This window comes from Eutrigla gurnardus, assembly GCF_963514095.1.
Source record: "Eutrigla gurnardus genome assembly, chromosome: 4".
NCBI lineage: Eukaryota > Metazoa > Chordata > Actinopteri > Perciformes > Triglidae > Eutrigla > Eutrigla gurnardus.
Genome location: NC_139918.1, coordinates 17,339,962 through 17,353,527, shown reverse-complemented (window position 1 = coordinate 17,353,527; position 13,566 = coordinate 17,339,962). Strand labels below are relative to the sequence as shown.

Here is a 13,566-nt window from a genome sequence, read left to right as displayed (position 1 = left end):
TCTGAGCACGGAAAACAAAACCGAAATATAAACCGCGCCATGGGTCAACCTTTAAGCGGCATAGTCACTCATTGAATCGATTCTCGAATTAGTATAGAGCAACAATATCAATAGGTTTTATTGTTGTCACGGGGGGACTGTGTCCTGAATCCAACTATAGGCTCCCTACTCGTAGCACTCTCTCAGAGGGAGACGCAGGATGATGCAAGGGGTGTGTATATTGCACTGATGTGAACTCGCAGAAATGACACACTTTAATAGTAACAACACAGCAGTGTAAAAATACTTTGTTACAAGTAAAAGCCCTGCATTCAAATCCTATTTAAGTACAAGTAAGCCTATTAGCATTAAAATGTACTCAAGTACCTCAACAGTGTGCTAAAAGTCGAGCTGAAACTTAGCTGAAGCGTTTCAGTTCTAGCTTCCGCATCGTGACGTATATCCGAGTGACGCAGGCAGGACGTAACGTGGGAGGAATCTCATTTGATCGTTGAAAAGCTTGCGACCCTCTCTGTGCCGGTCAAAGTCGCAGTTAGATTGATGGGTTTCATATTGGTTGAAATTGATTTGTACCAGCTGGTGTACGCATGTGTCATATTTGGGTTTCCAAGAAGAAAGAAAATATGAGATTTTGATATAAATACACAACGAAATCGATTTTTAGAACTATTTTTCTGCAATATTGTATAGATGGACAGTATGTGTGGGGATGTGATCTGAAAGGGTTAAAAAGGCATTTTTTTAATTTCAGCTCGACATCCAGTAATCCTAAAAAGTATTAAATAGTAATAATTAAAAGTGCAAACATTCCTCAGCACAAAATCACATAATTGGTATCTCATTGACCTCTGTGAAGTGTCCATATGACATGTCAACAGTGTTTGTTTTCACCGATAAGGCAGTGACCTATGACAGTACACTTACTGCACTAGAGCACCAGCCATGGCCTGTGTTACATAACTTTGTTCAACAATAGGTGGTAAGGTTGTGGGCTATTTCTGCATATAACCATCTGTAACTTTCAAAGACACGCTAGTAGTGCTTACAGTCAAAACCCCTGTTTCCCCCACCATTTTGTAGAAATTAATAATAGAGGTCATGTAATCTGTTCCATTCCTGCGTGTCATAACGTTGTGATGTAAAATGCTTTTGATGTGCCACTTTATAGTATCGCCATTGTATCGTCATTTAATCGTCATTGTATTGTCATTGTAATGCCGTTACTTTGTCCGTCTGACCTTGTACAGCTCATCTGATCAAATTTGACAGTATCCTGAACAAGCCAAACCGAGGACAGTATATACTGGATAATCTTAGTATATAACCCATACGAAAACACAAGTAGTGTCTTATTCTTTCATCAGGGTGTATATTTTGCTGGTAGTACACATGTTGCTTCAGTTAAATACTGAATGAAACATCAAACTAATTCTACCACTTGACCCCCATATAATAATGCAACACAGCATTATAGAAATGATGGAGCTGCTAAAGTATACTGGACAATGACCACGATCGATAGTATACGAAACCTACACAAGCAGTTAAAAATAAAAGATTTTGATTTTTTCCCAACATTATTGGACAAAAGAATGATATGTTACACAATCATAGGAAAACAAGGACAAAGTAGAACAACATCAAAATATAGATAAGGAAATACATAAATACAATATAATTAAAATGACATAGTTCTTAATATGCCTTGTAGAGTATTTTGTACAGTATGTTGTCATGTAAACGAATTCATAGTCACGTGTCACGTAGCTTCCGCACCACGTGACAACCAATGAGCATCAATGGCGGCGCCCTGCTCCGCTGGACTCGCGACCAGATCAGCAGGTACTGAGCTCTAACACCGTTCACGCTCGGATAGACAGCTAGAATTAGCGGCTCCTCGGTTTAAACTAACTTTAAGATAATCTGTGTGTACCGACCGGACTGATTTCAGACCCAGCAGGGGGAGAACATTAGAAAGACCTCGAAATACTATGCAGTCCAGTAACAACACGACCACTAACTGCTAAAACATTAGTACACTTATTATGGACAGTTGTTTTGGGTTACATACGCGTGTGTGCCTGTGACATTACCGTTCGTGTGTATTTCTACCAAGTATTCGTGTCAGAAAAGCTTAGTGAAAGAGGATACTCTGCTCTTTCCTTTGCTCCAGGACTGCGGGGTCTCCTGCGGAGGGTTTGTTGTGACGCCCACGCAGCCTCACTGAGTCCGCAACATCGGCGCTTCTTCTGGAGGAAGTGGACAAGTTCTCATAATGTGGTTCGCCCAGCTACAGTTAGGCCTGCCTATGCAGTACCCAAGGTACAGTACCCTCGTGCTTTTGTAAGCCAGCTCATTTTATATTGTGGTTTGGTCTCCAATAATTACTCTCTGCACTCTGTGTTTTGTCTTTCCTATTTCCCCTGACTGCAGCACATTGTGCGGCCTGACTATGTAGGCTCTAGACTGGTCCCAGACTGGCCAGACTACATCGAGATCAAAGACCAGGAGCAGATCGAAGGCCTCGCCAGAGCATGTCAGCTAGCCAGACGTGTGCTCCTATTAGCTGGACGCAGTCTGAGGGTAAGCACCACAAGTAAAGTTTGTGTCTGTGCGTCATCAAAAACAACCGAACAATTTATACTCTGGCTTCCAGGTTGGCATGACAACGGATGAAATAGATTTCATCGTGCACCAGGAGACGATAAAGCACAACGCCTATCCATCCCCTCTCAGATACGGGGGTTTCCCCAAGTCAGTCTGTACATCTGTAAACAACGTGATCTGCCATGGCATACCTGACAGGTAAATGGGCATGAGACAACGTTTATATGATGGGTGAGAAAACTTTTAAATTATAAGTAGTGTTTTTAACCCTGTGCTGCACACAATAGGAGCTGCATTTGAAGTCAACAGTCAACGAGGCAAATATAAATTAAAACTGAACATAGTTAATGGCCACATATATGAAGATGTCCTAACGACACACCTTTTTTGAATATACCAAACCAAATCTTTCCAAAGTGTGATTCTGAAACATTTAACCACATTCAAATTAATGTTGGCAACTTAAATCTTTTAAAATGTAGTTTTTATAGACATTTTGCATGCTGAACTTGGTTGAGAAGTTTGAAAAATTGTTTCATATCATCCAAAACAACCATATTATATTGTAACAGAATTGACTATTGGACAGTTTGTCTTCTTAGGTAAATACAGAATTTAGATATATATTGTATATTGAGAAGGTGGGCTACTATGGTGGTGCCCTATTATAACAAAAGAGATTCTATGTATGCGACATTCATATTTCATATGCCTGTGTCCTGCAGTCGGCAACTTCAAGACGGAGATATCATCAACATCGATGTCACTGTGAGTCCACTCCTTAAACGAGCTCAAACACTTTACTCCAAACATCACCACTCACCAGCGACACTGCTGCCATCACTAATTTTTGCCTATTCACGATAGGTGTATTTAGATGGTTACCATGGTGACACCTCAGAAACCTTCTTGATTGGCCGGGTGGATGAGGCCGGCCAGCGATTGGTGGAAACTGCCAGGCGCTGCCGAGATGAGGCCATCGCTGCCTGCAAGCCGGGTGAACGGCTCTGTGTTATAGGAAACACTATCAGGTACACACACACACACACACACACACACACACACATAGAGAGACACAATATACACACTTTACATACAACATATGATCACATTGACTGTTTCTAATATGCTAATATGAATATTGTCCTTCTGGCAGTGACATTGCACACACCAGTGGCTTTCAAGTTTGCCCTTATTTCATTGGACACGGAATTGGTTCCTACTTTCATTGCCATCCTGAGATCTGGCACCATGGTAAGTTAGGGTCTGTGTGTGTTTGTGTGAATGTATACTATGCACCTCTCAATCGGAATATATGGCTTCTGTATAATCAATGTGGAGTCTCTGGATATCATGTATGGCATAGTCTTTGTATTGTAAATCTCACTCGGAAGAGACTAATACTCTAACACTAATAGGGAAACCATGCCTATGTTACAGAAATGTCTGTTTGATTAATGAAGAAAAGTATCCTTTTCTCTTTATTTTCAGCTAATGACAATGAAATGACTATGGATGAAGGGATGTCTTTCACAATAGGCAAGTCTTAAACCTTTTTAAATTTGCATGCATGCTTATGAAGATGCTCCTCTGTTAGTGTAGGCCTGATACCGTTTGTTCATTTGTAGAGCCCATACTGATGGAGGGCTCTGTGGAGTTTAAAATCCTGAGGGACAAGTGGACCGCAGTGTCCGCAGACGATAAAAGGTACGTGGTGGTGGATGACCAGAAATGTCGAGCAAAACACTTATTCCAGACTAAAGGGTTCCCCAGCTGGCACCATTAGAGCATGTAAAAGCCCATAACAACAGAAATAGTTGGTTTTACATTCCTGTTTGTCTGTGGATTTGAACCAAATGAGATGGAACGTCGATGCATCTGCACCTACCAGGATAGCTGTTTCCAGTCTTTTATGCTAAGCTAATTGCTCCCTAGCTCCAGTTCCATACTTGCACTAGTGAAATCACCAAAACAGCTTTCTTTCACCTGCGGAATATTGCCAAAATCCGCCCTTCTCTATCCCTGCGTAGCGCCGAGGTGGTTCTCCATGCCCTTGTGTCCTCCCGTTTAGATTACTGTAATGTCCTTTTTTCCGGCCTCCCCATCTGCACTACCAGGAGTCTCCAGCTTGTACAAAACTCAGCCGCTAGACTTTTAATGAAATCAGGTAAATTTTGCCACATAACTCCGGTCCTGGCATCCTTACATTGGCTGCCCATTCAAGCTAGAGCTGATTTTAAGGTTCTTCTTTTAACCTATAAGGCCTTGAATGGACTTGCACCACTGTATTTAACAGAACTACTTACTCCCTACACTCCGTCACGTCCTCTTCGTTCTCTTGGTTCAAACCTCCTGGTCATCCCATATATCAGTAAAAAGTCAGCTGGTGGCAGGGCCTTTTCCTACCGTGCTCCTCTCTTATGGAATGGCCTTCCACAAGACATCAGAGATGCTACATCCACTGCGATTTTTAAGTCTCGTCTTAAAACATACCTTTTTACCCAATACTTTGGTTAACACTAACTAATTTTATCACTCTCCTCTGGTGTTTTACTCTTGTTTTATTTCTACTATTGTTTTATTTATTTATTTTTATTGTCTGCTATTATTGTTCTTGTTTTTACTGTTAAGTGTATTGAGACCATGTACCATGGTGATTTTGCACTTTAAATAATAAATTGATTGATTGATTGATTGATATCAGTCTTTTAATATCATGCTTCAAACTCACAAAAAAGCTAATCGGCATAACACCCCACTTGATCTATTCCTTTGCAATTGTTCATGTGTTCTCTTTAAATTTGACATCCATGCAGGTCGGCTCAGTTTGAACACACGGTGGTCGTCACATCTGATGGAGTGGAGATTCTCACCAAACTGCCAGAAGAGAGCGATCTGCTGTCTGACTGCTGAAGACCACGTAAACTGTAATCTCTTTACCTCAAACTACCTGAGATATCAAAACACTGTAGACGTATTTTAAACAAGTCAGTTGTTTCTACCTGTAAAGTTTATAATTATTAAATAGTGATTGCACATACAGTATCTGTATATTCAATTTGATTGAGGTGAATATGGCGGCTGTGGCTCAGAAGATCAGCGGTTTGATCCCCGACTCCTCCAATCCGCATGCTGATGTTGACCTCAAACTGCTCCCGAAGGCTGTGCCATTTATGTGTAGATAAAAAGTGGCTGCTGGTCCTACTTAATAATTGACTGAACTTTTAGGAAATATCTACACAGCAATTATGTTGTGGAATAATAGTTATCATTTTAATTTTAATTTTTACCTAAAAGAAAAGCAATCACATTTTTAAATGTTAAAATAATGTGAATCACCCTTAAAGCCACAAAACATTAGAAGACATGACCTCAATAGGTGCTTCGGCCCTCAATATGAGCTCAGCAGGGGTTCTGCTCCTGTGGTCGATACGTTTTTCCTTCCTTCATGAAACACAAACTGCGTACTTGATGTTTTTTGTGCATTCTTGGATCTGTTCTACCATACTTATTTAGTATGGCAGAACATATTTAGCATATCCCAATATGTAGCATGCCGAATGCAGTAAGCTAAAAATTTCCTACTGCATCCAGTTGCATTTTGCAGGATTCTGACCCACAATCCTTTCTCTGCACATCAGATGGAGGAGGTCAGAGTTCAAGGTGCAACGTTACGACAAAGTTGGATGCGTACTGCATGCAACAGTCCGTACTTTGTGAGGGCAGCCGGCTGCAGTACTAAAAATCAAAAGAGGAAGCACGTTATTTGGAAGGCAGGTCATTGTTAAGTCAGTGAGGACTCTTGGAAAGTGACACAGTGACACATTATAGCCAGTAGATGGCAGCACACACTTTAACAAACACATTGACCATCAAATCCAATGGAAAGAGCAGTTAGATAAATCCATAAGTATCAATAATGAATCAATGTTGAATATCTATTCCCACAGTCATCAATCAATTCCAAAGCATGACAGATTAACTTTATATTTACATGCAAAAATAATCAACAAACAACACATCAACAAACTGCATTCCAGCCTTCTTGATGTGTTTTCACTTCCTGTCGAAATGTGCTCTCTTGCTCTCTCTCTCTCTCTCTCTCTCTCTCTCTCTCTCTCTCTCTCTCTCTCTCTCTCTCTCTCTCTCTGTGTGTGCTCATGTCAGTACCTGCTTGTGGGTGGGGCAGGAAGGATTAGACAAATAAAGGTGAATGGGTATATGAGCAGTCTTCCAGGCAGGAAGTGATTCAGATGCAGTATTATAATTCTGTTTGATGCAAGACATAGGATGATAAGGAATTACTTGTACATTTATTCAGCTTTGACGAAACTTTGGGGACAAATTCAGAATTTAATACCTTAAAGACAGATCTAAAATGTTGAACTGAAGTGCACAAAAACATTTATTTTTTATTGATTTTGTGTTATATGTTGAAGCAGTGCAGGACTCCCCATTTCATTTTAGGGTGTGTGTGTGTGTGTGTGTGTGTGTGTGTGTGTCTGTGTGTGTGTGAGGGTGTCCGAGGGAGTGTGAGTTTCCTTCCATGAAAAACAATCCTTAATGGCCTCCCATCAGCATATGATTTATTAAATTAGAAACATAAACACTGACAAGACATAAGAGGTTTGTCAAGAAGGAGAGAAAGTGAAGGCAGAGAGCAGAAGGTGGATATTAGGGGGGATTAGAGGTGTTAGGAGGGTAAGTTTTAGGGAGGAGCAGGGAGTGGCGGGGTGAGGTGTTGGATTGTGGTCATGAATTCTCTCTCCTGCCTCTCGCTGTTCTCCTGCATGTTGGGACTCATTCCTGCTCTCCTGTGAGTCCTTGCCTGTTCTTTGGTATTCCATCCTTGAAATAACACTTCCACTTCTTGGAAAGTGGCTCTTTCAGCAACATTATCAGTTCAAATGGATGTAAGTGGTCATTAGACAGACTCATAAATTCAGCAAATCCTTTGATATTATTAAAATAATTTGACTAAAATTGATGCAACATTCTCTAAAGGCCAAAGTGGCGAATATTTCATCCTGCCTTAAAAACGTTGCATCAGATCAGCTGTTGTGTGTGCTTTCTTCTTTGCTATGATGCCTTTTTTTAGAGCCTAGATAGAGACGCGATATTACAGATATTACTGATATTGATCTCCTCAAATGAAATACAGCAATCAGGGTGGAAACCCACCATCAATCCATTAAAAAATGTATATTTTGGAGGTCTTTATCTGCTGTTTCTACAGTCTCATGTGATGTTAATTTCTGCCATCTGCATTCCTCATTCATTCCATTCTCTCTCTGTGTCTCTCTGTGTGTGTGTGCTGTGGTTAAGTTGTTCTCTGCTGGATGAGTAGATGTGTGTGTTATGTTTCTCCCCGTCCCAGGTGTACATAGATGCATCACTGTATGTGTGTGACACTGAGACTGTGATATATCACACCTACCTGGCATCTCACCGAGGAGCTGCACAGGAATGCTGGGTTTCCTTGGTGAGCTGTGAAACTGTGGCGTTAACAAAGCGAGGCATCATTTTTAGACTTGTGGAGGCAGATCTGTCTGACACACGCATGCACAGATGGCATGTACTAAATATGACTGAGTAACCCTCTCTGGACTCAGAGCACCTGAAGCCCAGGCAAAAACCGCTGAGTTTGTTAGCTGGCATCAAGCACTGTGCCGGGACACGTAGCTACATGGTGTCGAGGGAGTAAACACCTCCACGGACATCGCCATGGTGAAGAGAAACTGTCGGAACAACAGAAACACACTGTTTCTCCTTTGGTTGAGATCATGGTCTGAACCCAGCTACGTAGAAAGCAGCTGTTATTTCATTCTCCACTCTTTCTTAGGTTCCAAACTCTGAGGGTAACACGTCTATAAACACGCTATCAGCCATGAAGCTGTAAGTAGCTGAATGCTAATGTCACTATGTTCACTGTGAGCATTGATGTCATCTTAATTAGCATGTTAGCATATTTCAGTCAGGACCAAAGTGGTACACATGTTCCCAGGGTCCTCCCCAAATTTATATTCCCTTAATATTAATAGTATATTTACTTTTATAAAAGATATTCTCTTATGTATGTGTATGTAGAGTATACAAAGACTGGAGGAAGACATTTCATATACTGGTAATTATTCATTGAATCATAGCCTAAATCAGAGGTCTTCAACGTTTTTCAGGCCAAGGACCCCTCAGCTTATAGTGACATAGCGGAGGGACCCCCTATTACATGTCATATAAAATTGTGTTGCTTATTCAATAATAATGTGTAGTGCAGCCACCTCATAACATTGAATAAATAGGAAGATTTATATTTTCTTATTATAGTTTGTATTCATGTTAATGTGTATTGTTGGACATATTTACATTTTTGGAAGAAATAAAGCTTGGGATCAAGCAGTATCTCTGCGGACCCCCTTAGGGGTCACAGCCCCCCTGTTGAAGATCTCTGGTCTAAATCAATGTCTTGATTAAAGAACCTTTCTTGCAAATTTGAGGGTGCAGGTTTCAAGGAGATAAAGAAAAACATTGCTGAGAACATAAAACCCTTTGAACGGTCACCTTACGTGTCATATTAAGAGTATATTTGCATTGGGGACATTAAAATGAAGGGTGTTTTGGGGTCAAAGGCCACATAGAGGCTGTGTGTGTCACAAGCAACAGTTAATTTGCAAGAATGTATGTGTATGCGTGTGGCAGGAGCAGACGATTGTAAACTCGAGTCACCAGACTGCAGCAGGGCGGGATCCCTCTTGATTGGCAGTTACATGGCGGAAAACTTTCTCGTTTGACCTCTTGACTCTTTCACCGCAAGGAAAGTTTCTCTGTCTTTTTAACACAGTGGAAATATTTGAAGAAGAGTGACGTGGTGCTCCCGGACCACAGATAGGACGGCTAGCCACGCATCCCGTTGTGTCCTTGATTCCTGGGTGTAGCTTTTGTGTTTCTCTTTGTTCATTTGACACCCTTCCTGACTCTAAACAACTACAGCAGACTGCCCAAAATAAGAGCAGAGGTGCAGTTGTGTTCGTGTGAGTGAGTAGACCGTGTGCATTGCCGGAGGCAGCTCGAAAAGGTCTCTGATAACACACACACACACACACACACACACACACTGGAGCTCACTGCCCTAGAATGCCCTATATTACAGTGTGGACCAGATGAAAACTGGTTAGGCAGCTCAGAGCAATACCCTTTAACTGTGTGTGTGTGTGTGTGTGTGGGGTGTGGGGTGGGGGGGGGGGGGGGTGGGGGGGGCTCACTGGGAGGAGTGGGTGATTTGGGCATTTGGGTGATCAGATCAGCTTGAAAAGAAAACTATTTTATGAGCTGAAACAAACATTAACCTCCACCAGCATGAATAAGTCTGGGAAAACTGAACCAAATGAAAGACAGCGTTTCTCACTGTGCATCTCCCTCAGGTTAACTGTTTTTGTTGCACACCTGGACCCACCAACACAAGGACCTGTCCCTATACTTTCATCTCACATCTCACATTACATCCTCTGGCCAGGGCTGGCCTGGGACACACACACACACACTCAGGAGATATATGTAAGGGGGGTTGCAATCACCCTGAGGGCGTTACATCACTGCTGGACAAGAGAAGACATCAATTACTCCTATTGACTGTAATCAATACACTCATCAAGACAGGTGAAGGATCTGTTACAGCATACAGTGTGTGTGTGTGTGTGTGTGTGTGTGTCTTTATGTTTTAACCATGAGTATGAGTTCTACTGAAAAATAGGATCAATACTGTGAATAAGAGATACCACACAGGGGGATGTAAATTAGACATTTGTCCCCACAATGTCACTTGCTTGCTAACTGATAGCTTTGCTTTCCTTCCACACACACACACACACACACCATCCTCACCAGACTTGTTATGGATTTCTATTAACCACACTAAAGAAAGCAAATAAGTATAGTTCCCAAAGATGTTGAACTATTCCTTTAAGTTACATTACATTACTCAAACCCAACTGGCTCACTAATCCCATTTGTCTGGCCTGCGTTGCTGTTAAAGCCATTCTTGGTTGGTTTCATACATTACTCGGATCTGATTCCGAATCATCCATAAATTAATCAGAGATGATCTGCTGTAGGCGTATTTACAGGCTTGCACAAGCGCTCAGGGAGAGTGCTTTAATGTGTTGCAGTTGTGAAAGATCCCGGGTTTGGAGTTCAATATGATTGTGAAACTGATTCTGCGTGTGTGTGTGTGTGTGTGTGTGTGTGTGCATTTATCAGTATCCCAAGGCTATGTTTCTACAGTCATAAAGACACACACAGACACACACACACACACACACCCTAGCACTCAGCTCAGTGCGCCACACCCTCAGGTGAGTGTGCGTTTGTTTTTCCTTAGTGTACCTGAATCTACAGCTACAAGAACAATTACAGGGATGTGGCTCGGGCGAGTCCAGGCACCAAATTTTTAACATGTGTGTCAGAGAACTTTGCTCCATCGTCCCTCTAATTCAGCACCCCAAGGCAATGTTTGTTCTCCACATGGACATGCTATACACAGACGTGGTCTGATGCAATTCTTAATTCTGGGTAGAGTTCATTAAAATAATTTGCCGTGCTTCCATGCATATATGAGGGTTTTTTTGTGATTAAATAAAACCCTTTCAAATAACTAAGAGTAACTATGTTTTTAAACAATGATTAATTATGTGCCAATCAGCTCATGACTCAGCAGTTTATCAGCAGTGATTCATTAATTACGTGATGAGGAAGCCAGTTGAGACATATACTGGTTCATTCAACAGTTTATCCTCAAGGATTTATTCACAGTTGGTAATTATTTTAACTTGTTTGCTGTTCCTTCATTCACAGTTATGTGCTTTTATGCTAAAATCCCGACTGAATGTCAATAAATGGATGTTCGACTGTCGCTGGTGGGGCCTTTCGCTCTGCTTGTGTAGATGAGTGACCTTTATATCCCTGGAGAATAGTAGAGGAGAAGAAGAAAAGCGGGCATGATGCTGTTGATGGGGTGTGGCGTTTTTGTCGATCATTAAACAGTAGTTGTCTGTTAAAGAATTGGATGTAAATATAAAGCACACTGGAGTATGGAAGTTTATGGAAATGAGTTGGCACCCTACCCTGGCCTAAGAGATTTTAAAGTGTTGTACTTTATAATACCGGTACATACACAATATAAATACATCAGCAAATACCCCTCTGGTGAATTCTGAAGCATCTGAAACAAAGGTATAAAGTGATTTAATGACACTTTAACCGTGGTGTAATTTGTTTATAATCTAACATAAAATCATAAAAGTGCCATTCATTTGTGAAGATTATATGAAGTATCATAAACTTGCATTTGTCACAGAGATTGTTCTCAGCAATAATAATTGTAAAACAATCCTGTTGGCTTTCTGTCAATCAATGCGATGGTAACTTCCCACTACAGAAGCACATCATCGCTGCAGCTCTATATTCTAGTGTGAAAGAACTCGTAACACACCTGACCTCACGTTGCACAGCGCCACCGTTATCAGCGATAAGGTTGATTCCTGTGTCTGACCTTCGGCGGCTCCAACCATAAATCACCGGTGATCGGCCAGCTGGCTGCCTCTCTTACCTGGAACAGGAACAGCCCGAGTCAGACCGGAAACGCAACGAAACAGGCGCAAAAATGGAGTCGACAGGCGGACACATGGTTTAGGAATTCCACTACATCCAAGAGGGAGATTTTATTATAAGAGTTAAGAGATCATTTTTATCAAGACATCTGCCAAACATGTGACTGACCTGAGAAGCTTGTGAAACTCTGATTCAGTTAGCCTGCCCTTGGGTTCAAACACACATCAAATAGACGTTATTTTTCCTCTCTGTTAATTGAAATCTAATGATAAAAGATCAAGAGTAAACTTCAGTGAAATCATGTTGACTCACAGACCTGATCTTCTCTGGAGACTTAAGTAGATAACAGACCTGCATATGGACCTACATTCTTCCCCTGCCCCCCCCTTTCCCTTTCTGCATTCCCCGCTTCCACCATTATTTGAGCCTTTTATACTGTAAGTGGGCAGTTTCTTTCTCCCTCTCCCTTTCTGTCTGCCCCCTTTCTCAAAGTGCAGACAAAGCCGGCGTTGTCTGCTGAAATGTTGCGTTGCGGGACAGGCCTTTGGGTCAGCGTCTCATGGAATGCCTTGAAACCCAGAGGGAGTTTGTTAATGTGCTGGTCTGTGCCCGGTCTAGTCTCTGGGTCCTTCTGGCTCTGTGACTCATCCACTGAGTCATTACAGAAGACACGGGCCCTATGGCGATAGCATGTAATGATGTGAGGGAGAACGCAGAAAGGATATCTGGGCTAATCTGGTTTGTGGAAGCCAGCTATACTGCTGCGTAACTCTATTTCTTTCATTTTTTTGGGTCCAAAATCACATCTTCATCTCAGTCTCTGTTTCCATCTCCCACTCTGAGTCATATTGCTATTGTTGTCTCGACGGATCATCCACAGCCCGAATGAAACACTGGTATTTCTGTATAAATGCACTGTGCCAACGACTGTGCTGATCTTTCTCCCTGGTCTCACCCCCCAGCCTATTGTCTCAGCTTCTACTTGTTAAAGGCAAGACAGTCACTCAACACAATTTACTGTGACAGCGTTGAGCAAGTGTGCAGATCGCACTCTCATGTCACTTGGTATTTTGCCAGTATTTACCCTCCCGTGGGACTCTGCATATGCTCTGTTAACGCCTCTGAAGCCTTTATTATGGGGTTATACTGTCAGAAACTTGCTAAAACACAGTTGTATTGCCCTTAATGTGTTTTGACAAAGCCTCCCACATCATTGACCTGGTCAGATTACAGTATTGATCTGCTGCAAACAAAAGACAAACAAGGCTTGTCAAGCAGATTTCACTAAAATGAATACATGTTAGATTTCAAAACATTCCAACTTGAATATACTTGACAAGACAAATTAGATATAGA

General features: G+C 41.6%; 1 protein-coding gene across 1 annotated transcript; it reads left to right on the top strand.

Moving 5' to 3' along the window:
* The first annotated feature begins 1,781 nt into the window (after positions 1-1,781).
* Positions 1,782-5,649, top strand: metap1d (methionyl aminopeptidase type 1D (mitochondrial)). Its single transcript, XM_084008039.1, has 10 exons — positions 1,782-1,842; positions 2,174-2,322; positions 2,434-2,583; positions 2,657-2,805; positions 3,333-3,375; positions 3,475-3,638; positions 3,764-3,861; positions 4,099-4,146; positions 4,236-4,314; positions 5,424-5,649. Exons 1-10 carry the CDS (start codon positions 1,800-1,802, stop codon positions 5,518-5,520), a joined length of 1,020 nt encoding a protein of 339 aa, XP_083864165.1. The 5' UTR covers positions 1,782-1,799; the 3' UTR covers positions 5,521-5,649.
* The last annotated feature ends 7,917 nt before the right edge of the window (positions 5,650-13,566 follow it).